Here is a 25,928-nt window from a genome sequence, read left to right as displayed (position 1 = left end):
CCCCGTTTTAAAAAAGATCCTTTTATCCTTCTCACAAATCATTTTGGTGCCTACCTCATCAACCCGCAAGGTCCTTATTAACCAGCTACCGATAATAATCATCACAGCATCTGTTACATCTATCAGTAACATGTAACTGTTACATCTCTGTTGTTGGATGTGTAACAGTTAAAACATCCATTAAAATCTCATTCTGGACTGAGTAATGCATTTTAACAGGGTAAATGGTATTTTCTTTTCTTATTTCAGTGAAAATTTCACTATCCCGGAACTACCATATGGACAAGAACTTGTCATTAACATCAAGATGACATGGGGTGATAAGCATTATGTTGGACTCACTGGAATTGATATTTTCTCAGAAAAGGGTGAATCTGTTACAGTAAAAAAAGTAAGTGTTACTACTTCTGCTAATGTATTTAATTATCATAATTTTCTTAGTTTTAGTATCTTTATATCAATTTAGTATTTGAGGGTTAATTGTAAAATAAGACCTTATGTTACTTCTTAGTTTATTCTTTTACTGATTTCAGTCAACTAACTAGCCACACACAAACACGCACGCACACACATGCCGTCACAGCCACACACATACCGTCACAGCCACACACACACACATCCAGCCACACACACATACACACATCCAACTACAGCCACACGCATGCACACACACACACACACACACACAGCCACAGTAACATATGCACACACACACACATAAACACACATACTCGGTGGGCTTCTTTCAGTCTTCCATTTTCTGTCTCCCAAATCTACTCATAAGGCTTTGGTCAGCCTGGGACTATTCTAGCAGACACTTGCTGAAAGTACCACACGGTGGGACAGAACCCAAAATTGCGTGGTTGAGAAGCAAACATCTCAAATACACAGCCATACCAGCTCCAACTATCTTTCAATAAGTGAATGTCTAATCCAAATACTGTTGTAAAAGTTGCCTTGGAATATTCAGAGTTGAAGGTTAATCAAGTGTTTTGGATGTACAAAAATCCAAAACAATAGTTTCTTTTATTTACCAAGACTGGTAACACTTTACAGCCATTTATTCTGAAGTGGTTTTAGTATCTTTATTGAAATTCTTTCACAAGGTTAACATGATTACTTATTATAAATGAAATTAATAAATGTAATTATTAATTCCTGATTAGATCGTAAACAATTACAAGTTGAGAAGTGCTGCTAGTTACTTAGATATATTTGAAATTTTCTTTCATTTCCTGCCAGTAGACAATCTTTATTAATGAAAGCCGGTGACATTTGTAATTATTTAATACAGAATGATAAAATTAGATATTAAAAGAAGACATACGAGCTGTTCAAGCTCTTATGTCTTATTCTTTGAGTGTCTGTTTGGAGTTTGTCATTTTTAATTTTTGTGTGTGTGTGTTATTCTAGGGTCGTGGTGGATATGTCATTCGTTGTAGAAGCGTTCAGAGGGGGGTCTGTGTTTTGTGATGAAGAGAGACTCTTTGCTTATTCTTTGGCTGTGGGTTGTGTCGTCTCTGAGTTGGTGGAGGGGAAAAGTTCTGAAACTTGGATTTTTGTTATTGGCGCAAATGTTGGTGTGTTGGCTGAATGCTATTTTATTAAACAAGAAAAATGCCCCCGTTATTTGAATACTATACAGATATGTCTTTAAAAAGACTTTTCTTTTAAATTTACCAAAATTTAATTTTTCAAAAATTTATTATTCATATTTACTGCTGAAAAGATCTCAAGGATCGAAACCGGTTCTGTAATGTTCTTTATAAAAGTATTTTAGCATTTTCTACTTTGTCTTTTTTCCATATATATATATATATATATATATATATATATATATATCTACATATCTACTCGTGCGTTCCTCTTCAACCTTTTACATACATATATATATATATACACGCACGCATACATATATATATATATATATATATATATATATACATACACATATATATATATATATACATATATGCACACATATATACATATCTATATATATATGCACACATACATACATGTGTGTGTGTGTGTATATATATATATGTATGTATGTATGTATATATCTACACACACATACTCTCATAAATATATTCATATTCTTAGAAATAAACACTCTTTAGAATCTGTAAAGCATATCAGAGGTATATAAAGTAGCTAGCCTCTGTCGAGACAGAGTCTTTCTGATATATAAGTTTGCATGATTTAATACTCTGACATAACATTTTATAAGTCTGCAACACAATTGAAATTCAATAAAATAATCTGTAGCAGTTTCAGAATCGAGTGGGGAAATACTATAAAATAACATATGCTAGAGCAAAGTTTTAGTTATGCAGTTAGTATATGTTCTTGAAATATGAAGGCTACATTTTATGTAGATATGAACATATAAATCATGGTAAAATTGAAATATTCTGGACTATTATTTGAAATATTTATGTCTCCAATATATTATTCTTGGTTGTGTACATGATCTCAGACATATATATGTATCCATGAATAAGACACCTGCCAACGATGGGAGAGGGAAATATAGTCTATGGTGTAGATGAAAATATTGTAAATATACATCCAAAAATGTTATTAAATATTCTTGGATGTGGAATTATAAATCTTAGTACTTACAAGTCATATCATATTCAATACTTATGAGTTGTATCAACCGTTTAATCGAAACCACATATTTAGAAATGTTCTCCATCTTTTTTTGAATTTATTATTTTGTTGTGGCGATATTCATTTGTTCAGCGTTTAGCTTTTCCATGCTAGCATGGCTTGGACCGGAATTGATTTTGAGGCTAGATTTTTGCATTTGGATGCTCTTCTTGTCACTGACCCTTATTTCTTAAGTGAGGAATATATTATTCCACAAGCCTTTGAAAGAATAGTGTCACTAGTCATAATGTCAACAAGAAATTTAAGCTCAATATCATTTTGCTCAAGCAAAACCATGAGATGTCAACATTATTGTACACTGACACACACACACACACACACACACTCATATATATATATACACACACACACACTCCTCATATACATATACACACACACACTCACACACTCACTCACTCACTCAGACACACAATAGACTTCTTACTGTTTGCATCTACCAAATGTATGCACAATACATTGGTATACCTGGTGCTATAGAAGAAAACATTTTCTCAACATGTTGTGCAGTGTGGCTGAACCCCAAACCACATTGTTGCGAAGCAAATTCCTTGACCATGCAATTACAGTTGCGGACAGCAGACATAATCTGGCTGAATTAAGTGGTGGGGAAGAAAAGATGTGCATTGCTGAAAGTCGAATGTCCAGCTGAATGAGGAGGAAACTAGGAAAACGAATACTGGTAGACCATCAGTTATGACAATTCGTATTCCAGTTTATCCGATCAATGGAACAGCCTGCACATTAAAATGAATGTGCAAGTGACTGAGCACTTCCCTGACATGCACGCCCTTAACATACTTCTCAAAGAGATTCGGTGTGACAGAAAATATGACAAAGTTGGCCCTTTGAAATACAGGTACTATTCATTTTTGTCAACTGAGTGAACTGGAGCAACAGGAAATAAAGTATCTCACCCAAGAGACACAACACACCACTGGGAATTGAACTAGCGATCTTATGACCATGAGCCAAAAAACCTCATTACTAAACCATGTGCCTTCACTGAGAAAAGAATAAGACAAAAGTATAATTTTTTGTAGGAATTGTAACTATGGCTTATTCAAAGAAGGTTGCATAGCACCTATGACTTTAGAGGATCTCAGAAGTGGGTGGCTATCAGAAGATGAAACTATAGTTTTGAGATACTTAGAATTACTATGTCAGTTATTGTAATTAGCCTAGCTGTAGACATATGGTTACAAGTGGGCATTGTATCTTATGTGGGGTCAGGAACTTGTATCTTTCACAAACTATAGCACTCAAGGGAAGTAACTGAAGGAAGCAGCTCAAGATAGCAAGTTTTCTTCGAAGCAGAGACCTCACCTGAATGCTTGCATCAGAGTAGACTGTGTTAAAGTACCCACAGGCCAAGTGGTGCTCTTAAACCAGAACCAGAATACAACTTCATAAATGTGAATTTCCATATGTATATCATTAAATATGTTACACTTTTATAAAGGATTTTTTATATACTGATATTCTGAATAAATACATATTTGTTGTTTAACTCAGCTCTGATCTAACAGATCTATAATCTGATGTGTTCTAGTCATGACCATCTCATTTTTAGTTTATAGACACTGTATATAGAACTATGTTGTTTAATGTGTGCTTTGTTGAAGACTGTAGGGTGTGAACTGAAGGAGAATTGACTGCTATTTCCAGGACTGGATGACTGTATTGAAGAATTTTGTTTTGGTTTTCTTGATAGGAAGATAACTGGCTTTTACAGAGAATAGAAAAGAATGAAAATTGAGGCTACATTAGATACAAAGAGTTCTTCCATCTTGTCAGAGACAACAATCTCTTGTACTAGTGGCTTGATAAAATCCATGTTGTCCACCTCTGCTATACTGTTATGTAGTTGCTCGTAGAAAGGGTATCAAAAAAGAAAAAGAATGAGGTCTCTTTAATCTTGTTTGAGACATCCCTTCTAATGCTGGTAGCAAGTTAAAATTCACCCAGGCTACATTGTAAAGTGGTTGGTAATATGAAGGGCATCCAACTGCAAAAAGTATTTGTTAAAAAGGAAAGAACAGAGCGAGGTGAGGAGATTCTGAAGGCTTGTTTGAGATGACTTTTCAGTACAACAAAGATGCTGGTTTTTCTCTATGACCATGTGTGTACCAGGTAATAAAGGACCATGACAAGTGATGAGATACTGTAAGGTCTGTTCAGCATGGGAAAACTTACATTAGTGATGATTTATTTAATCAGTTTCAGACATTATCTTTGCTTAGTACACAAATGCTCTTGTAATACATTTGCCATTAAATGAACAGAATGAAATGAACTGCAATTAAATCCAGTCAGTTTAGGGTTTTTTATATGTGTATTGGCATTGGTGGATGTCTACAGTCTTATGGTGACAGTGGTGGCTAACTTGGTCTGAAATTTAATTTTCTTAAGGAGAAATTTGGAGATTATATATAATAAAGAACTTATAAGAAGGGGTTTATGGAAAACATCATGAAAGATTTATGGTACAGATGACTTTCAGTTACAAGTTTTACCATGTTGTTCTGAATCTTTTCTTGGCAGCAACTAAGACAGGAGGTACTTCTATCAACTGCAGCACCTTTTTGTATTCAGGTGACAGTCACAAGGCTACTGCAGTTTAAAAAAATTTTTTTTTGCATTACACATTACAGGTTTATTAATTAAAAGTTGTTTGAGGTACAGCCCATGTATCGCCTTCTTCAACCTTGCTGCTCATCATTCAAATCTTGTTGAACTCATAATAGTGAAACAAATTGGTTAAAACAGCTTGTGTAAAGTATATACATAATTTCTAAGAAAGATAAAGAAGCCTATTATTTTCTACCATGTTAGTGATTTCATCCTTAGCTGCAAGATTTGTCCATGTTATCACAAGCTAATCTCATCATCATCATTATCACCATCATCATTATCACCATCATCATCATCATCATCATCATCCTTCAACATCTGTTTTCCATGCTGGCTTGGGTTGGACAGTTTGATCTAGGCTCCAGTCTGATTTGGCTTGGTTTCTGTGGCTGGATACCCTTCCTGAAGCCAACCACTTTACAGTGTGTCCTGGGTGCTTTTAACATGGCATATGCCAATTATGCTTTACATAATTATTTCAAATATACATATGAGTGTTATTCTGTAGAATATTAACATTTTAAACCAGTATTCAATTATTAAGTCTTTTCCTTGAGCCCTTCAATTATGTGGCTTTCCTCACTTTTAGCAAAAATTTTGGAGTTGACAGTGTGTATATTATCGTTGATACTGGTGTATTTATTCCTTCCTATAGTATTCAACCATGATGCATATTATCAACTTCCTTCTTTCCTTTCTAGATCTTAGACTAGAATTATATAAGAGCTTGAGAATGAACTATTTCTGTGGTGATATTATACTCTGTAATCCCTCTGCTTAAAGTATATAGATTAGAAGCAGATCTGTGGTTAACTTTGTTTATAGAAGTACATTTTTGTCTGTTTTTTTTTTTCTTTTTGACCTGATAACAATTTTTTTTTTATTCAACAACTTAGGTTCACATCTTTGAAGTTATTAATTCCCCTTTAAGAGATCACAAGTGTAAAATCTCATAAGATTTTTGTCAGTTTTTGCTTCATAAAATGTAGTTAAAGAGCAGTGAATTTATTAGTCACCTTACACCTTATGATGGTATATACATGTCCGTTTATGTTATGTTGATTCATGATTTGATTTATTTCTCATCACAAACATCAAACTAATGTAGGACATTTAATTATGCTGGACGCTTATAGAATAGATGTTCCAGCTAGTGCTAAGTGATTACCAGATTATCTTGGCAAGATTAAAATGGTATATAATGTGTTGAGTCAAAAGTTTTGCAATATTTTGGTAACCTATATGCTTTATTTGTCAATTTACAACAAAAGCAGCCTAGCATTTGAAGTTGAAGGCATTGTGTTTCACCATCTGAAGCCACCGTTCTGCAAGTTCTTTGATCCTATGCTGATACCAGTTCTTGTCTTTTGAAGTGAAGAACTCCTTCATTGAAGCTTCCACCTCCTCTTGGTTGATGAAGCATCTTCAGCACAGGAAGTGAACCATGGATCAGAGCAAGTAACAATCTGCAAAACTTTTGACTTAACACTATAGTCAAATAGCAAAGACAGCTTACAGTATCTAGTTTAACCCTTTCCTTACTATATTTCTATATAAAACACACCCCTTATGAGTTTCATTTAAATTCTAAAATCGTCACAAATTTAGACTGGTTTCATTAAACACCTGTAGCTATTTTATTTATCGACATATTAATGTGATTTTTGGAACACAATTGAAGAAAAGTTTCTTAATCAGTTCTGTTGCAAAACTTTTGTCTCAAAGTGACTCTAATTACAGGTAAATACATGAAAACTACAAATTGTCTTTTTTCTCAGTTTGTTTACTTTCTGCGTTACAGTTTGTTTCCATAATGATCATTTCAAGCAAGCTTACAAGCTTACATTTGTTTGATTTCTCCATATCTTCCATTGAAAAACCCTCAAATTCAGAATCACTGCTTGATAGCATGAAACTGTTATCCATTTTAAAAGTTGAAAAAAAATTGCCAAAGAAAAGAAATCTCCCAAAATTTGTGCAGCTCAGATAACACATCAAACAGTGTCAGATGCTGTAACTCGACTATTTGCAAATTGAAATCATGTGTTTTCATAAATGTACTAACGAGATTTGTACTGAAATTCACTTTTAAATATCAGTGGGTTCGCTCAGTCAGCTTTGACCGGGTTGGTCATTTGAGCCAAAACATTTTTCAATCAGCTTTAGCCAGGTTGGAAATGAAAGGGTTAAGAAGTTCCTGGCTTTGGGTAAAAGAAAATACAGATGTATCATCAGTTACGATTTTATTCAATGTATTCCCCAAATCAGCTTCACACACTTACTGCAGCAGTCCTTCAGTTTTATCTGAGTCATGTAAAAGAACTCAGTTGGACCTCCAACCAGGCTTTGGAGATACCCTTAAAGCCAGGAACTTTTCAGCACCCCTTCATAGTTGGTTGATTGATACATTTTATGAGTTTTTTGTTGCTTTTTTTTTCTGTCTCAGGTCAATGCTTTTAATGTCTGACGGCTTTTATTTCATTGTTGTTACTGAAATAGAATAAAAAGCAAAAACATGAAGCTAATTCACATGTGAATACATTAGTGTATTGTGCATATGTGAAAGAGAGAGAGAGAGAGAGTGAGTGTATGTGTATTTGTGTATGGACACATTGATGATATTTAATGTTCATCTTTTTCAGATCACTGCAAATCCTAAGGATATCAATGTCTTACCGCAATACAATAAGGACCCTCGGGTTGTCCAGAATCTTATCGATGGAGTGAATCGCACAAGAGATGATGTACACATGTGGCTGACCCCATTTACTGCTGGTAGTGATCACTATGTGACCTTGACTTTTACAGAACCATGTCATATCGCTCTAATTCGGATATGGGTGAGTTAATTTGTCTCATAAAAGACACACTTATAATCTGATATTTTGTCTTTCATCTTTTATTTGTTTCAGTCATTAGAATGTGGCCCATGCTGGGGCATTGCCTTGAAAAATTTTATCAACCCCAGGGCTTTTTTTTTTATGTTTAGTGCTTATTTTAGCTGTCTCTTTTACTCATCCACCAAGATATAGAGATGTAAACAAATCAGCACAAACTGTCAAGCAGTGGTGGTATGTCTTGGGTAGAGACACACACACACACACACACACACACACACACACACACACACACACACACACACACACACACACACACACACACACACACACACACACACACACACACACACACACACACACACACACACACACACACACACACACACACACACACACACACACAGTGTCAGGCTCAGAATCATGTCATAGTGAGATTGATTCCCAGATTGGGCTGTGTGTTGTGTTATTGAGCAAGACTCTTTACTTCATGTTGCTCCAGTTCACTTATCTGAAGAAATGAGTTGCAACATCACTGGTCCCAAGTTGTATCAGCCTTTCTCCATCCATTGAATAACATCAGTGGCATGGAGAGGGAACGCTGGTATGCATGGGAAGTTGTTGGTCTTCTATAAACAACCTTGCGTGGACTTGTGCCTCAGAAGGTAACTTTCTAGGTGCAATCCCATGGTCATTCATGACCGAAGGGTATCTTTACCCTTTGTTATATATATATATATATATATATATATATACTCCATAGCAGAAATGTTTTAAGACTGTCCCCTCTGGTGGTGTAAAACACTTGTAATGGTACCTCATAAAAACGCCTGTATGGCACCACATAAAAGTGCTCATGCAGTAACTCATAAATGTGTCCATGCACTCTCACATAAAAGCATCCAGCACACACTGTAAAGTGGTTGGCATTAGGAATGGCATCCAGCCATAGAAACCATGCCAAATCAGACTGGAGTCTGGGGCAGCTCCCCAGCTTGCCAGCTCTGGTCAAACAGTTCAACCCATGCCAGCATGGACAACAGACATTAAACAATGATGATGATGATGATATATATATATGTGTGTGTATGTGTTTATATATGTAAATATAATACAATGGAAATTAAGGTAAACATCAGTGTGAATATTTAATTCCTTAAGGATCTAACTATTTATACTGGTGTTTATCTTAACTACAACTATCTTAATTTCCACTATGTATGCTCTGTATATCATAACTAGTAATACTGCTAAGTACAGTGGGTAGCTAACTATTGCAATGGAAGTTGACTGGATAATGACAATCTACATGAAGCCTTAACTCATACAGGTAATGTCCATAAGTTTCCTCTTGTCAGACAGTACTGGTTTCTTTTCCCCTGCTTTACTATGTAAAACTGTATTCACAATCGCTTCATTAATCACAACTTGATAACTAAATTCACCTTCATCAATTTCAAGGCATTCCTAAACACCACTTACAAAGGTGTGTGCTGAAAGTCATTTGCTTCAAATCTTTCAAAATCCATTTTAATGCTATACAATATATTATTTTAATCATTTGTTCTTTAAACTAAGGCTTTGCCGCATTTTATGTTCTGTGGCAAATATAGGAAACAACTTAATTTGTTCTCTGAACTTATTCTAACCTTCTCAGCAAAATACAGCCACCTTCTAATTTCCAAACTAAAGATGTAAGAATTGATTATTAAATATACAAGATTGTTCATTGACTAGGGTAGGAAAATTAGAATTCTTTGCAGCAAAAATAATTCAAAGGCATCATCCACAAAAAAATACTTAAGTTAGTATCAATATATTTAATGCATTAAGTATTAAATAACCTAATTAGAATTAATTATGTAGTGCCAAAAAAGACTTTTTTTGGATATTAATTTCATTGGAGACAACTTCTGATATGTTTCAGTACTATTCTAACCTTGTCAGTGACATATACCCTTCCTGTACCTTCTGAAGTTGTGGTGAATAAATAATTAATTAAATACACAAAATTAGACATCTATTGGACTGCTAAAATATTAAATAAGTTCCCTTAATATGAAAATTTTGTCTTCTATACACACGTCCATATTCACACAGGCACACATATATGCTGTTTCTTTTATTTTCATTGTGAAGAATATGTCAAAATTAAATCAACTATACCCCTCCATTACAAATCTATGATCTTTTCCCCAATGTTAGAAATCAATATTCTATGTGGCTGTGTATCCGTACATGTGTGTGTGTGTATATGTGTGTGTGTGTGTGTGTGTGTGTGTGTACAAATAGTCAGTATAGGAAAATGTTAATATTTGCATCACCTTAAAACTTTAAATGCTTCACAATGTGAATGTATTTTCCATAATCAGATTTTAACAGCTGCAAATCAAAGAAAGAGACTGAGTTGTAATAATTATATTATGGGAATTGTGCTTTTTTTTGTTGTTGTTGTTATTGTTATTGTCGTTGTTGTTTTTACAGTTTATATTTGTATGAAGATGTCAGAAATGCATCACAGCTAAATACATTATGTATGAATGTGTATAAAATATAAAAGCTTTATCAGCTGTTTGCTTCATTTATTGAAATGAAAACAGAAATCAGTTTATATATGAAGCCAATTAAATGTTTTATATTTAATGAAGGCTCGACTTACTGAATCTATTATCTACTGAATGAATTTTACATCCTTTCATCACCATATTTTCTAACAATCTAATGTGTATGTGTATCTTTAACAAATCCATGAAAGTATGAGAAATAATAACTAAATAATGACTGTATGAGATGAAGAAACAGCGACTTTATTTTATATTAATTTATTCTGTTTCATTGTTGCTGTTGTTTTGCTTCTCCTCCAACTTTCATTGTTCCAAAACCGAAAGCTTGTCACGGATTTTTTTCACTTTCTCTTTTTCAGAATTATAACAAATCCCGCATTCATTCTTTCCGTGGTGCACGCGAGGTTGATATTTTATTAGACAGACAACTTATATTCTCCGGTGAAATTGCTAGAGCATGTGGTGGTGTAGAAGGAGGGACAGAGGCTTTTGGGGATGTAAGTAGCCACTCTTAAAAAGAGAGAATTTTATTCAGTGTATATGCACATGAATGCATGCATGCGTTCTCGTCTCTGTGACGTTTTGCCTGTCATTGGCTTCCTCAGACGACCAGTGATATTGTGAAGTCATGTTGAACTTTAACCTCAAGTCAGAGGTACTTTTGTCTGCTTTGGCATCGTTTCTATAGCTGGATGCCCTTTCTTGCACCGCATACTTTACAGGGTGTACTAGGTGATCTTTTGTGGCACTGGCACTAGGGACATCTCCAAGTAACTCGCACAACAAAACTCCTCTACTCAGTGGTGGTGGGAATATAGTATTGAGAAAGGTGAAAATATGGTGGGCAACTGGAAGAGGAGAAACATAGCTTCCCCAGCTGGAAAAAGAGAGTGATGGTAAAGGTGAATATACAAGAGAGAATAGGAATAGAGTATTAGAAAGGATAACTTAGTGAAAGTTTGAAAGGGGTGTGACAGATTACAATGTGTAGCATAATATTTGTCTTTGGATAGCAACTGTTATTTTCAATTTGCTTTCTCCTAGAAAGTTTGAAAATTGGCTAGTATTTCTTTCAAACTTTACTTTTGTTACATTTATTCAGACCCCAAAGAATCCCTCTGAACACATGGCTGTGATGCTCCCCTACTAATCCTGCTCATGATCAGAGATGTACATATTGTCAACTGCTAAAAGACATGCACAAGTGGTCAAAGTCTAGCAGCAAACAAGCAAATCTGTGGTATTGAGCAGAATATTTGCTATAATAGTATTTCTGCTTCAGCAACTCAGTGGTGAATCTGTCTGAAATGTAATGGATAATAGATCAGTTTCAAAACATTGATGTCCAAGTTGCAAAAGCAAAGTCTGAAGGGAATAGTAGTCATTTTCATTGATTTCTAGATAAAAGCAAATAAGAAATAATACTGACCAAAGAAGAAAAAAATGAAAATTTTATTACACTGAGTTACTGTGTAAGAAAATTGTGTGTATGAACGTATACACATATATGTATATATTTGTGTGTGTGTGTGTGTGTGTATGTATGCATGTCATTCAGTTTTATTTCAAGATTTCTTGCCGATAGAGAAAGAGCCAGTTTCTAACCTAGATCTGAGGTTCTTTCATTTGAATTTCACCAACATCAACAAGGTATTTTTGCATGCATGTGTGTATATGTACAGTATTTGGAGTTAGTGCCTGTGCAGATTTGTATATTTTGTTTTATGTATGTATTTTCATGCACATATCCAGGCATGCCTGTATATTATTAAATGTATATATGTATGCACATTTGTATGGATGTATAAGCTCTGTTTCTTTCGTATACGCAGACAATCTTGTTTAGTGTTGAAGAAGAGATACTTGAAGCTGTGTCCAGGAATGATGATGCATATGAAGGTGAAACTCTTGAAGATATTAGCTGGGAAGATGAGATTGGCAACCAGCGTCCCACTACTGCAGCACAGGCCAATAACAACGAGGTAAAAATATTTGTGAGATTATTGATGAGTGTTCAGCAACCATGGGTAAACGAGTTGATGCTGTTGTTGCTTTAACGTTTTTTGTTGTTGTTTATAGTTTTGTGGGTAGTGTTGTTGTTCTTTGTCAGCCCTTATCCAGGTGCCCTTATAGCAAATGGCATTCAAACCCAGTTTATCTACAGTAGTGTTTCTAGAAGTGTGGTGCATTCCCACCAGCGGAGGATGGCAATATTTTTGTTGGGCATGAAGGCAGCAAATTGGCAGAATCATTAGCATGCCAGGGAAAATGCTTAGCAGTATTTTGGCTGTCTTTATGTTCCAAATTCAAATTCCACCAAGGTAGACTTTGCCTTTCATCCTTTCAGGGTTGTTAAGATAAGTACCAGTCAAGCATTGGGGTCGATGTAATGAACTTATCCACTCCCCTGAAATTGCTGGCCTTGGGGCAGAATTGTTGTTGTTGTTGTTGTTGTTGCTGCTGCTGCTGCTGTTGTTGTTGTTACTGCTGCTGCTGCAGCTGTTGTTGTTGTTGTCGTCGTTGTTGTTGTTGTTGTTGTTGTTGTTGTTGTTGTTGTTGTTGTTGTTGTTGTTGTTGTTGTTGTTGTTGTTGTTGTTGTTGTTGTTGTTGCTGCTGCTGCTGCTGCTGCTGCTGCTGCCGCCGCCGCCGCCACTGCCGCTGCCGCCATTGTTGTTGTTGTTATTTGCATGACAATAATGTTAGTGATTCCGTTAGTTTTGTTCACTGAACATCAAGCCATGACTCTTTGGTTCAGCTACACTTCAAGTTTCTAGCTGTCTTGAACTAGATAAAAGCAAATTCCATCATAATCATCACCACCACCACCACTACCACCACTGTTTTTATCATTATTATGTTTTGATGCATATGAATATTTCTTATAATTGCTGCAAAGAATTTGGATTATTTCCAAGTTTTAATAGAAGAAATTTTCCAATTTTGAATTATTTTGTAAACAGGGAATTATTAGGATAACTGTCCAAATGTTTTAGTTGGTTGTCTGTCCCAGTACATGTCACAGACAAAAGGTCTGGCTTCCAGCTATTATTTTATTTCTATCCAAATAATTTTCCTACGTTTATAGCGTATTCAGTATGACTTCTTCTAGAGGTGAAGCAAGCAATATTGACAAGAAAGATATTAGCTTCCTCAAAAGAAAGCAATGGAATAATTTTTGAATACATGCAAATGAAATTTTAGCTGCTGTACAAACAGATCTGAAGAAAAGATGAAAAAGGATAGGTGCAGGCATGGCTGTGTGGTAAGAAGCTTGCTTCCTAACCATATGGTCCTAGGTTCTATCCCACTGCATGGCACCTTGGGCAAATGTCTTCTGCTACAGCCTTGGGTCAACCAAAGCCTTGTGAGTGGATTTGGCAGGCAGAAACTAAAAGAAGCCCATCATATGTGTGCATGTGTGTGTGTGTTTGTGTTTGTCTCCCACCATTGCTTGATGACTGGTGTTGCTGTGTTTATGTCCTGGTAACTTAAAAGTTCAGCAAAAAGAGACTGATAAAATAAGTACCAGTCTAAAAAAAAAAACATAAGGAAGCCCTTAATGTTTTTTCACTTCATTATGGCTGGCTTCCAACTCGGGGCCACAGCAACAAAGTTCACCCATCACACTTCTTGGTTCATCATCACTGCCTCAAGTTCCTGGATACATTCCAGGCCAGTGTCTGTAATCAAGTTGTCAATGTAAGTGTGTTGACGTTTTCCTCTTCTTACATAACACGAAGTGAGTTCCACAAGGACTGATTTGGATGTTTCCTATTCAGGGTGGTGCATTGAGTGACCAGATAGTTTGCAGCTGTCTTTGTCTGATCTTTTCACTAGCTTTTGGCAGGTCCCCATAAAAGCATTCATTTGTCATATGTTGTTGCTGTTTCACATTTAGGATTTCTCTTCCTCACATTTCCTATTCATACACTATGATTATCTTCTACTCCCCTTCTCTCACTTCACTGCCCTTCTCACTGTATTGCTGCTTTCCCCCCACCACCTCATCTTTATACCCAGGATTTCACCAGTCACTGCAATCCCCACTCCTACTCGTGCCTTCTTGGCAATACCTGGCAGCATATATTATGCCCTGGCAATTGCCACCATTCATCTCTCTCTTCCTTGCTCTTCCATTCCATCTATTCTCTGATCCTTGTTAATCATGAGTATTCTCTGGCTCTTCACCACCGTCTCTCTCCTGCTCTCTCTTGCACTTATCATCATGTGACACAAAATGCCCCTGCCCTCTCAAAATTCCTTTTCTCGCAAGTTACATAGTGACCCTGCTTGTGCTGGTCCCAGAGTGGCTAGTGTTAGGAAGGGCATCCGCCCAAAAAATCCCTGCCAAAACAGACACAGTAACCTAGGGTAGTCTTGTCCCTGGCAGGGTTTTTACGACTGGATGTCCTTCCTAACACCAACCACCCGCCCACCCAGCAGATTGAACTGAGTGCTTTTTATGTGGCACGAGCACAGGTGACATCAGTTTTGGCATGGTTATTATGGCTGGATGCCCTTCCAAACAACAACCACTTTACAGAGTGGACTGGATGCTTTTTACATGACATCAATCAGCACTGGCAGGGTCACCAAGTAACTTGCAAGACAAAGAACTGAATTACAAGCTAGTCGAGTTAAAGTGTAATCTGCTATCATTCTACAAACGTGTGTATCATAAATATAATTTTTAGGCAGAATCAGTTTGACACAATGCATGACATAGCTGCATCTTTGAACTGCAGGTACAATCCAACCCACAGGCTTCCACACAGTTTCTAGTTATCCACTTGCACAAGGTTTGGGTTAACTTGGAGTAGTTGTAAAAGATACTCAACCCTTTAGTTTTCAGATTACTTTGTCAAATGTATTGCTTATTTGTTCACATTGTTTTGAATTAATCATGCATTATTTTGTAGTTTTGAGATTTTTATGAGGTCACTGTTAACTTTTTGAATGATGTTATAGGGTAGGTGCGAAAGGCCAGAGCCAGCCAGTCTAAACATAAAGCAGGTAGAATATTTTGGCCAGATATGGCCTGTTTAAATGTTAAAGAGTTAAACATGATGCCATGCTTATTGGATCAAGCCAGGCACAATCTTGTGGTTGCAGGGCAAGCTGCTTTATTGTTCAGCCATGTTGCATCTGCTTTGTGGCTATAATACTGTACAGTAGTAAATGGAAATGTTAAAGAATTTCCGTGACTCTGGTAGTGATTGATGATTATTAGATTATGCATTGAAACTACATAGAACTTTTGAATTCTCAAGTTTACAAGACAGGTATAATTTCACAAGACATTACCTATCAAATGTTCCCCTTTAAGTTGTGAAAAGATAAATAAATAAATAAAAAGAAACGGATATCCAGGTGTTGTATATAATGGTTTTTCTCCAAGAATATTTTATGGTTATAATATTAGACAACAAATCTAACAACTGTATTATTTCAGAAAACAAGACACTCAGGCAACATAACATATTATAGGAATTATCAATGTGTGTCTAGTAGTGAAAACCAGACATTGTATGGAAAAATGTTGCTGCTGCAATGTCTAAGGGAGATTTTTTTTTCCTTTATAAAAGATAATATGTTTATTTATTAATGTCTTGGGGTTGAAATAGGCACTGGCATGGCTGTGTGGTAAGAAGTTTGCTTTGAAACCACATGGTTTTGGGTCCAGTCCTGCTATGTGGCACCTAGGGCAAGTGTCTTTTATAGCCCTGTGCCAACCAAAACCCTGTGAGTGGACTTCATAAACTGACAAAAGCCTGTTGTATATATGAAGATATGTATATACGTATATATACATACATATTTTCATACATACACACACGCATACACTTATGTATGTGTTTGTCCCCAAATACTATTGACAACCAGTGTTAGTTTGATTACATCGCTGTAACTTGGTTGTTCAGCATACAAAAGCAATAGAATAAATGCAAGGGTTGATTCATTCGACTAAAACCCTTCAAGGCAGTGCCCCACGTGGCTACATTCCAATGATTAAAACAAGTAAAAGAAGATGACAATTATCATTTTGATTTGACATAAGTTCAATCTTAGTCCTGGTAGAATTTATGTGGGTGGCAGGTTACTACCTGTAATCTTAGGTAACCACAAGCTTTCAATAGTTTTTCAAGTGCTTAAAACCTTCCTGACATTCTTTCCTGTCCACAAGGCAAACTTTCTGGTGAAGCTCTGTTCCATTCTCCTTCAATTATTTGTCTATATCTTTGCTTAGTTCCCAATGCACCAATTATTAGATGCAAAACCTCCACAGTTTCTATACTCCAGATTCTTGCAATTTCAAATTTTCAGTGATTGTAATTTTTTGTTTTCCATCCATCATCATCATCATCATCATCATTATTATTATTATTATTAAAGTCAAAATTAAAAGAAGAGTGCCATTTGTTATCTAGTGAACAATATTTCGACATCTCATGTGTCTTCAACTGGTTCAAAAAATAAATTTGTCAATCTACTTCATTTTGGTTAAAATAGAAAGGATTGATAGAAAAGAGGAGTTACCTCAATCCTTTCTATATTATTATTATTATTACCACCACCTCCGCCTTAGCGAAGGCAGAGGTATTGTTTTCAATCGTGTTTGTTAGTTTGTTTCTCCGTGGACAAGATATCTCAAGAACTGATGACAGTCAAATCAATTTCAGTACATGACTGGTATTTGTTTTATTGAAAAGTCCTTCATTCTTTTGGTGTCATTAAAATAAAATCATTCGTCTCATGAAAGTCTTGGCTTTGTAAGGAGACACTCTAGTGGTTCATCATCATAATTACCAAATAATATTTTTTGCTAGACTTTTTTTTTTATTACAACTGCTTTGAATGAAGATTTTAGTTACTAAAAATCAAATGTAATTTCTTTGAAGTATCTCAGTGCTGCAATATCGATTGATTTCCTACCTTTCCTATTATAGAATTGATGTGGTAGGAAAGCTTTTCTTAAGGGTACTAAAATAGGAATTTACATAAATAATTGCCTTCTCAACCTATTTTCATGTCATTTAGTTGCTTGTCACCTTCACTCCTCAGAATGTATTCATTATATGTTGGATTTACTGTGTTAGATGTACTTTTAGTACATGTTTAATATTACTATGTATTATGTTTAATTATGTTCCATTACTGTCTTGTGCTACAAAACCGTGTACTATTGCTGTTGTTATTGTTGTGGTTAAACGGATTATCAACCAAAAAAATTAAAAAAAAATGGCATCTCTGTTTTTGGATTTGACTCAAGGGATCTGAGGCAAAATAATGCAGCCAACATCATTCTACATTTATGTATACAGTGTAAATGTTATAAATATTGATATTTTAATTCAATGCTGTTTGAAGCATGTATATCGATTTAATTTTTGTCTGGCCAGCTTTTGCACAAATCTGTAAATCTTTTGTTTACTGCTTTCTATATCAGAACAGATATTTTAGCCTAGCTCAGAGTGCCTGAATGTGTTTGTTTTTCACTGAAGAGCCCAAATTAAGTTGAAACACCTGTGTCTGATTATCCACTGATAACATTTTGAGTTAGCCTTATATTTATCAACCCCATTCAATGTTTGTATATAAATTATAAATGTTATGCAGAATGTTATTTTACTCTATTTGCTTGTGGTACATAGCATCCGGCCAGTTTTAAAGGAGTAGGAGACATTGTTTTAATGGTAGAGAGGGACAAACATAGCACTTAGTATCTTACATTCCAATAAAAATAATTCAAAAACAGTAACATAATTGTAAATCGTCTTCTTTGTTTTTATTCCTGTTATTCTAAGGACCGTCCTTTCACTCGTGCTTGTGGGAATGCTGCTGATCTACAAGACCACATGTCAACATTAGATCTTATGGATTCCCTTGATAATGAAAATTCCTCAGTTTTAAAAGGAAAATGTAAGTAGACAATATTATATTTTTACTCCACACATCACCTTTCATTCATCATCATCATTTCAATATCCACTTTTCCATGCTTGCATGAGTCAGATGGAATTTAGAATTCGTTGAGGCAGATTTTCTACAGCTGGATGCACTTCCTGTTGCCAACCTTCACCTTTTTCTAAGTAAGGTAATATTATCCTGTAGCCATTCATGCATTTTATGAGAGACTGGAGATGAACTGCATCATTTGTATGATGGTGACACTTGTTTACAACTGTCACATGATCTCAAGTTGTGGTAGCACACACTCATGTAAATACACTCACACTCATACTATATACATATATATATACAATTGACTTCTTTCATTTTTCATCTTTCTATCAAACACACCACCTTTATTTCAATCAATTTTGAAAATAATAAAGAATTTAGTAAAATAATTTGTCGTTAGTATGATGGTGTTTGAAACATAAATTAGCATAAATTTTGACGGAAGGTTTAAGCCTAGATGAATTTAACCCTTTTGATACCAACCAGGCTGAAACCACCTCTGACTCTGTAGTGTTTTCAAAAGTTCTGAATTAAAATCTTCCTCTAAATCTTAGACACAATTTATGTACCTATCATTAGCTTAATTATAACTAAGTTACAGAGCATCTCAATAGAAATATGATACCAAAAGAGTTAAATAGGAAATTTGAGCCACAGTACCAAGTGGGGAGGTTTCAAGTGTGTTGGTATAACCCTTTAGCATTTAAACTGGCCATATCTAGTCGAAGTAATTTACTGCCTTTGTTCAAACTGGCCAGAATCTGCCTCTCATACCTACCCCTCATACACTCACACCTCTCACCTACCCTACAGTGTCATTCTAAATACTAAGCCATTGCATCATCAAAATGTTGAAACTTGAAGATATTGTGTGAATAATTCAAAACAATGTAAGAAAGCATTATATTTGGCAGAGTAATCTGAATACGAAAGGGATAACAAGGATTAAATAGTGGTATGTCTTGAAGAGAATCAACAATTGTTCACAGCTAAAGTGCTTTTTTGTCCCCTCCCAAAAGCTTTAATTTATGTGCTGTTCCTGAATAAGCAAGATGTGGGAGCCAGTGTCATATCAGGCAGTGAAGCAACTCTGTAAGTGTTTCACCTTCTTTCCTATGATACCAGAGCTGCCCAGGCCCATCTGATGTAGGCAACCAAACTTTGTTGCATCAGATGTTGCAGCTCTGAGCCAGATGATTCTACAAATCTTCAGTGCTTGTTCTTGTTGCACCACTCATCCTCTCTCTTGAACGAGATGTAATGTCTTGCTTTCTTTATTATCAAGATCTTTACTTCCTGGAACTGCATGTGTGTGTTTGTTTATGTCCTTGTCTTGTTATTGCATGATAGTTGTAAATGAGTATTGCTGTCATACAAGCAACGTCATCCATTTCCAGTGTTCTGCGAAGACATGTCTGGACTTAGGGGAAATACCACCATCACCATGCTTGCAAACAATCGAGGGCTGATGGCAACGGGAAGGTTATCTGGCTGTACAAAATCTGCCTCAATAAATTCTGTCTGACCTGTGTAAGAAGGGAAAAGTGGATGTTCCAAATGATAATGATGAAGAGGAGGAGGAGGAAGAAGAGGAGGATATATTCACAATAATCAGAACTTGATAATTTCAGAAGCCTTTCTGACTTTTGCTATTTCTTCTCATTATTATTTTAACTTCTTTCACATTAATCGAAACATCGTTTGCATTTGTGATGATTATATCGGAATATTTACTCGTGATATTTTTGGGTTTTTTTGTACTTTTTGCTTTCTGTTTGTTTTTCTGTATTTTTTTTTTCTGTTTCATTGCCTTAATATTCTTCCTATTATTTTATTGATCTTTTTTCTTTTTCTTTTTTTTTCATTTCTTTCAAATCATTTAGCAAATTATTTTCTCCCTGTTAACCTTGTCTTATACTATTTGGCACATCATCAATAATTTCCTTATTTAAATTACTTGTTTATTTTAATTGTTTTTTTATTCCCACTTCAACTCTGGATGGTAGGCGTAGATGGGCAGGGGGATAAGGAAAGGAGTTTTCCAAATAGGTGCCATTTCATCTGATTGTTTTGTTTTTGTTCTACACACACACACACACACACATGCACACACACACACACACACACACACACACACACACACACTCACATATATAGAATATATTCTTTACTATAATTGAAAATAGTTTGAAGTAAACTTTGATAAATAAATTGAAAATAAAAAGCAAAATCATTTAATAATGCTCTAAAGAAAATAAATTACCTCATCAGTAAAATTTTGATCGTTTAACGATTTGTATGTAGACAGAATTGGGGTAAAAGTAGAAAAAAAAAAACATATTTACTGAACTGTACATTATGGTCTAAGGATGAGTGAACACATTGGTTTTTTTATTTTGTTCCTTTTTCCAAAAATAATGCGAGTCGCAAACAGACATACATGGAAGCATACACACACATGCACGGTTTTAGAAATTGAATGATGATACGAAACATAATGGCACTAAATAAAATCATTTACATTCTTCACTGCAACAAAATGTTTTAAAGAGAAAAAGAAATATTCATATTGGTAGAAAGTTTAATAAAGGAATAAAAGAAAAGATTACATTTTTAGTGACTTGATTTGAACTGAAAGACTGTGAACGTACTGTAATGTTTAGACGCAAACCTCTAATGAGATTCATGTTTTTAATTTAATTTCCTTTCTTTCTTTTTTCTTTTTTTTTTGCATTTTGTTTGTAAATTTGTCTTTTTCTTTTTTATTGATAAACTGTTTGTTTATGATTTGTTCTTTATTTTGAAAAAAAAAAATAAGAAAAGAAAAGAAAAATATTTAAATATATTTCCAATCAGTATTACTGTGTAAAAGAGAGATAAGTATTCCATTTTGGAAATAAATAAATGTATAAATAAATAAAATAAAATAAATCGAGATAAAACTAAAAACAATAAACAACGAAAGAAAAAAAAAACAGGAAAAGAAACAAAGTAATGAATATTTACAAAATAAAATGTTCTTAGAGATAAGAACAAAGTTAAAATCTAGAGGCAATTGTAGAACTGAACAATATTTAACATCATTATTACACTCTTTCATAGAAATGCATCATTTAAAGATTATGTGATGAAGGTTTAGCTCTGTGTGTGTTTGTGTATGTGTGCAACAAAATAGGCATTGTCTTTTTAATTTGGAAACTAAATATTATCCTTTTCACAACTGGCCGTAGCCAAGGTAATTCCACATCAATGAGAGATCATAATATGGTTGCGCTAGGCATTAGAAATAGCTGCCAAACCTCCTTCAACTCTTACCCTAATGTTTGAAAAATAGGAACAGCATCCCAGATTCACTGCTAAAAAATTCCCCAAAAATCTTATGCAAAGACTGATTGTGTTAAAACACCTTTGATTATAGACCACCTCAATTAGTATTAAGATGAAGCTTATCAACAATACAAAGTTATTCTATTCTCATGGGTAAGTAGCATTTTGTGCATCTGGAATTAAGAACCAATGAATACAATACCATTAAGAACTATAAATATATGTGTATGTGTGTGTGTGTGTGTGTGTGTATCAATTTGTATTGCAAGATTCTTCATGTGAAATCGTATGTTGAAACAGACATTGTTGTATTTTGAGATGGTCTTTTTTTTTTTTTTTGCCCAACAAACACATGCACTGTATATTTTTCTTCACTCGTTTATTAGTTTTTATTTTATTATTTTAACTCATGTCCATTGTCCGGAAATCTTTCGTCACACATCTGTGACCTCTTCAGTGACATTTTCTTGTGTGTTCTTGCTCCACTTACTCCATTAAACAGAATGGAGTAAGTGGCACAAGAACACACGCGAAAACAAAAAATGTCACTGACAGCGTCACAAATATGTGACGAAAGATTGATTCAGTATTTGTTGCAAATGAAGAGTAATGATACAGATATACATGCATTTTTCAATCCAATGGCATTAACAGCCCACTGGTACATTTTCACATATACTGTGTCTGAGAATTTTGTCCCAATACTATTTTCACAACAAGAGATCTTCCCACATTTGAACTTAGGCAAACATGTTTAATGAAATCACACACACACACACACACACATTCGTACACACACACACACACACACACACACTCTCTCTCTCTCTCTCTCTCTCTAACAATATTTAATGCATTTGTTGATATTCAGATGTAGGAAGATCTCTCACTGCAGATATTGTCTCAGAAGAAAATTCTCCTCATACACAATATATGCGGAAAAAAACATCATTGAGTCATTAATGTTGTCCTCTGATTGCCAGTTGCCTGCATATCTGCATTGTTATGCTCCATAGCCATGAATGTTGATTCAGTCTGTTAAAACTCTGTAATAAATACATTTCTATTTATAAGAACAGCTGTTCTTGCAGGGCTGTAAAAGACTGATTCAGTATTCGCAGCTGATGAAGTGTAACAATACCGAAACACATGCATCCTATGGTTTATTTCATTCGATATTACTTTGCACACACCAGCAGATGTAATATTTGCTCTTATTAGAAAATTTTGAAATTACAATCGTGGGGAATGTAGTCAATCTTATTGTCTTGAACTAGAAAATGCCAAAGTGAGAGCTTTGCTATGGGGCTCGTTAAAGTTAATCACCCTGAGGCTGTTCCTGGTTCTATACTAAAAACTTTGTCTTAAAGTGATCAAAATTAGAGCATTCAATCAATAAAAATTCCATGTTAATTTATGTTCCAAACACCAGGTTAATAGTGACAATTATTCTACTAAATTCTTCATCATTTTAAAAATTAATTGAAACATAGGTAGTATATTTCAAAAGAAATAAGGTAAGAAAAGAGTTGTATATCTTTTAATAAATTATTAGAATACTTTCTCAGAGTCATATCTCTCCCCAACATCTGAGTGAACAGTTGCACATTGAGTACTTTTAGATACATGCAGATGTGGCTCTTTTATACAATATTCAGTCATGTTTTACTTCAACACATTCTGTTATTCACGTACACTGCACATAAGCTTATATATATGCATATTTTTGCATGGGTATATGCATATTCTTGCATTTATGAATATATGTATCTTAAGCTTTCAATTTAGATGGAATAGAACCAAATAATATAATCAAATTGATAAGCATTTTTAATCCCATCGAGATTCATCCAAAATTCATTTTTTGACATATGGTGCTAAATGGGATTTATTTATATTTACATGAAGTCTTTGTATTTCTAGACCAAAAAGAAAAAAAAGCCCTTTTATTCTTACTTGTATTATATTTTTCATTTTTGTAATTTTTTTTTTCCTGTTTGTTCACCAGATCCATCCTTTTGTATATTCATAAATGTTATATAATTAAAAAAAATCACCATGGGAGATAATTTTTCTTACAAGCACAACCAACAACCATCAGTTTAATCTCTCTTATTTCATTTTGTTATTTTCCAATTTTTCCTCTGAGACTTTTTATCAAAACAAGTCTGTCATATTTTGTTTAAAAAAAAAAAAAATGAATTACTGTATTTATCATAAAAACTCCCTTGGTTTCCCATCATCTATCTGTAGTTAGAAATTCGAGAGATAGTGTAAATAACTGGGACTACTGAAGTAGAAAGTGGGGAAAAAAATTATTCCAAAAGAACATGCTTCATATTTGAAGAGTTATTTGGGACTTGTTTTGAAATTTTAAATGATGTTTTATTGATCTTTCTCTACTGATCAAGCTGAAAGTATTAAAATGTCATGTTAAAATACACTTACATTAAGAATTATCTATATTGTTTCTAGGGATCAGTTCCCCCTACAGTTTTTGGAGGTGGGAATGCTAGATATCTTCTTACTCTTTGTTTTTTTTGTAAACAATCGATATTTGTGTTTTAAGCTAACATTATATTATGTTCATATATACAAAAACAAAAGATTTAATATTTGCTGTCAGCATATTTCTTTGCATCACATTGAACAGATATTATCTAGGTATATATATTTTTTAAATATTGTTATTTAATGTTATTATATCTGTGTTGTTTATTGAAGGAGAGGAATTAAGCTTCTTTATGGAGATATCCTTCAAACTGAATATTATATATAATAAGTTCATAAAGCAATATTTAAAAAAAAATTTTTGAAATAATACACTAACATAAGAATATCTTATATTCTATATTTGGAATCTGACTTATGTGTTTTATGTTATAGATTTTCCCACATTAAGTGCTGGGTTTTAGATAAATCACCCACAAGCTGTTCTTTGAAGTCTTATGCATTGTGCTTTTGGTAAAATTAGAAATAAATACTGTGACTGCTATTAGAAAATGCACAAAGTCATAAACCTTTACTTCAGTTATGTATCTGGTACACTTAATATTGCCACACCCCTGTATGTGGACAGGTACATTTAAGCTAACTACAAAGGGATATTGCCATAAAATATAGCAAAGGTGGCCAAATTATTTGATAAGAAACCCCACATATACTTTTTATTTCACATTCAAGCGCTGCAACATATATTTTTAAAATGATATTTACAAGTAAAAAAGATACACCATGATATTGTTTTAGTCATTAAATTAGATTAATCCATCTCTGCTTGTTGAGGGCTTTTGTTAAGTCTTCAATTTCTTGTTAATAGTTAAAATCTGGTGACTAGGATTTTAACTCTTTTGTTACCTTATTCCTGTTGATACACACTGTCTTTATTTCAATTAATTTTGATAATAATGAAGAATTTAGTAAGTTAACTTTGTTTTTAATAATCTGATGTTTCAAACGTAAATGAACATGAAATTTTGATGGAAGGTTTTAATTTAGATCAATTTAAAACAAAAAAATTATGTAACATACACCCAGGGGCAGTTTCATGTAGGTTGGTATCAAAATGTTCAATCTGTTTAAAAAAAAAAAAAATAGTACTGAAGCCCAATATGATCTTGGGAGCCAAAAGGTTTGAGAGCTGTGTTTGGCTCATGACTCATAAGCTGAAGTTTGATCTCTTAAAACAGCAAAACTGAGTACCAATTTCTTATTCAAACAAGAGTCTGGAAAACTATATGGTAATGTAGTGTAACTGATATCAGCGAGAAACTGGTAATTTATGTTAATCCCTAACCCAAGACATACACACAATGTAGTTAGAAGACTATCATTACTTACAAAATTTGTTTAGGAAATTGATTTGAATAAATAATAGAAGATTTGCAATATTATTTTTGTTATTTATTTCCAATTCCTATCAGACACT

The 25,928-nt window shown here is 34.2% G+C and overlaps 1 protein-coding gene across 2 annotated transcripts in view; it reads left to right on the top strand.

The window, feature by feature from the left end:
- LOC106873657 (katanin-interacting protein) overlaps positions 1-25,928 on the top strand; it is a 509,583-nt gene that overhangs the window by 168,347 nt on the left and 315,308 nt on the right. For both annotated transcript variants that reach the window (XM_089344962.1, XM_089344970.1), the window contains exons 23-27: positions 250-391; positions 7,953-8,150; positions 11,071-11,208; positions 12,544-12,693; positions 18,517-18,631. In XM_089344962.1, coding sequence (XP_089201088.1) covers positions 250-391; positions 7,953-8,150; positions 11,071-11,208; positions 12,544-12,693; positions 18,517-18,631 — 743 coding nt within the window. The remainder of the gene's footprint in view (positions 1-249; positions 392-7,952; positions 8,151-11,070; positions 11,209-12,543; positions 12,694-18,516; positions 18,632-25,928) is intronic.

Source organism: Octopus bimaculoides, chromosome 2 (assembly GCF_046866305.1).
Source record: "Octopus bimaculoides isolate indiv1 chromosome 2, ASM4686630v1, whole genome shotgun sequence".
Lineage (NCBI taxonomy): Eukaryota > Metazoa > Mollusca > Cephalopoda > Octopoda > Octopodidae > Octopus > Octopus bimaculoides.
This window is presented reverse-complemented; position numbering and strand designations above follow the sequence as displayed.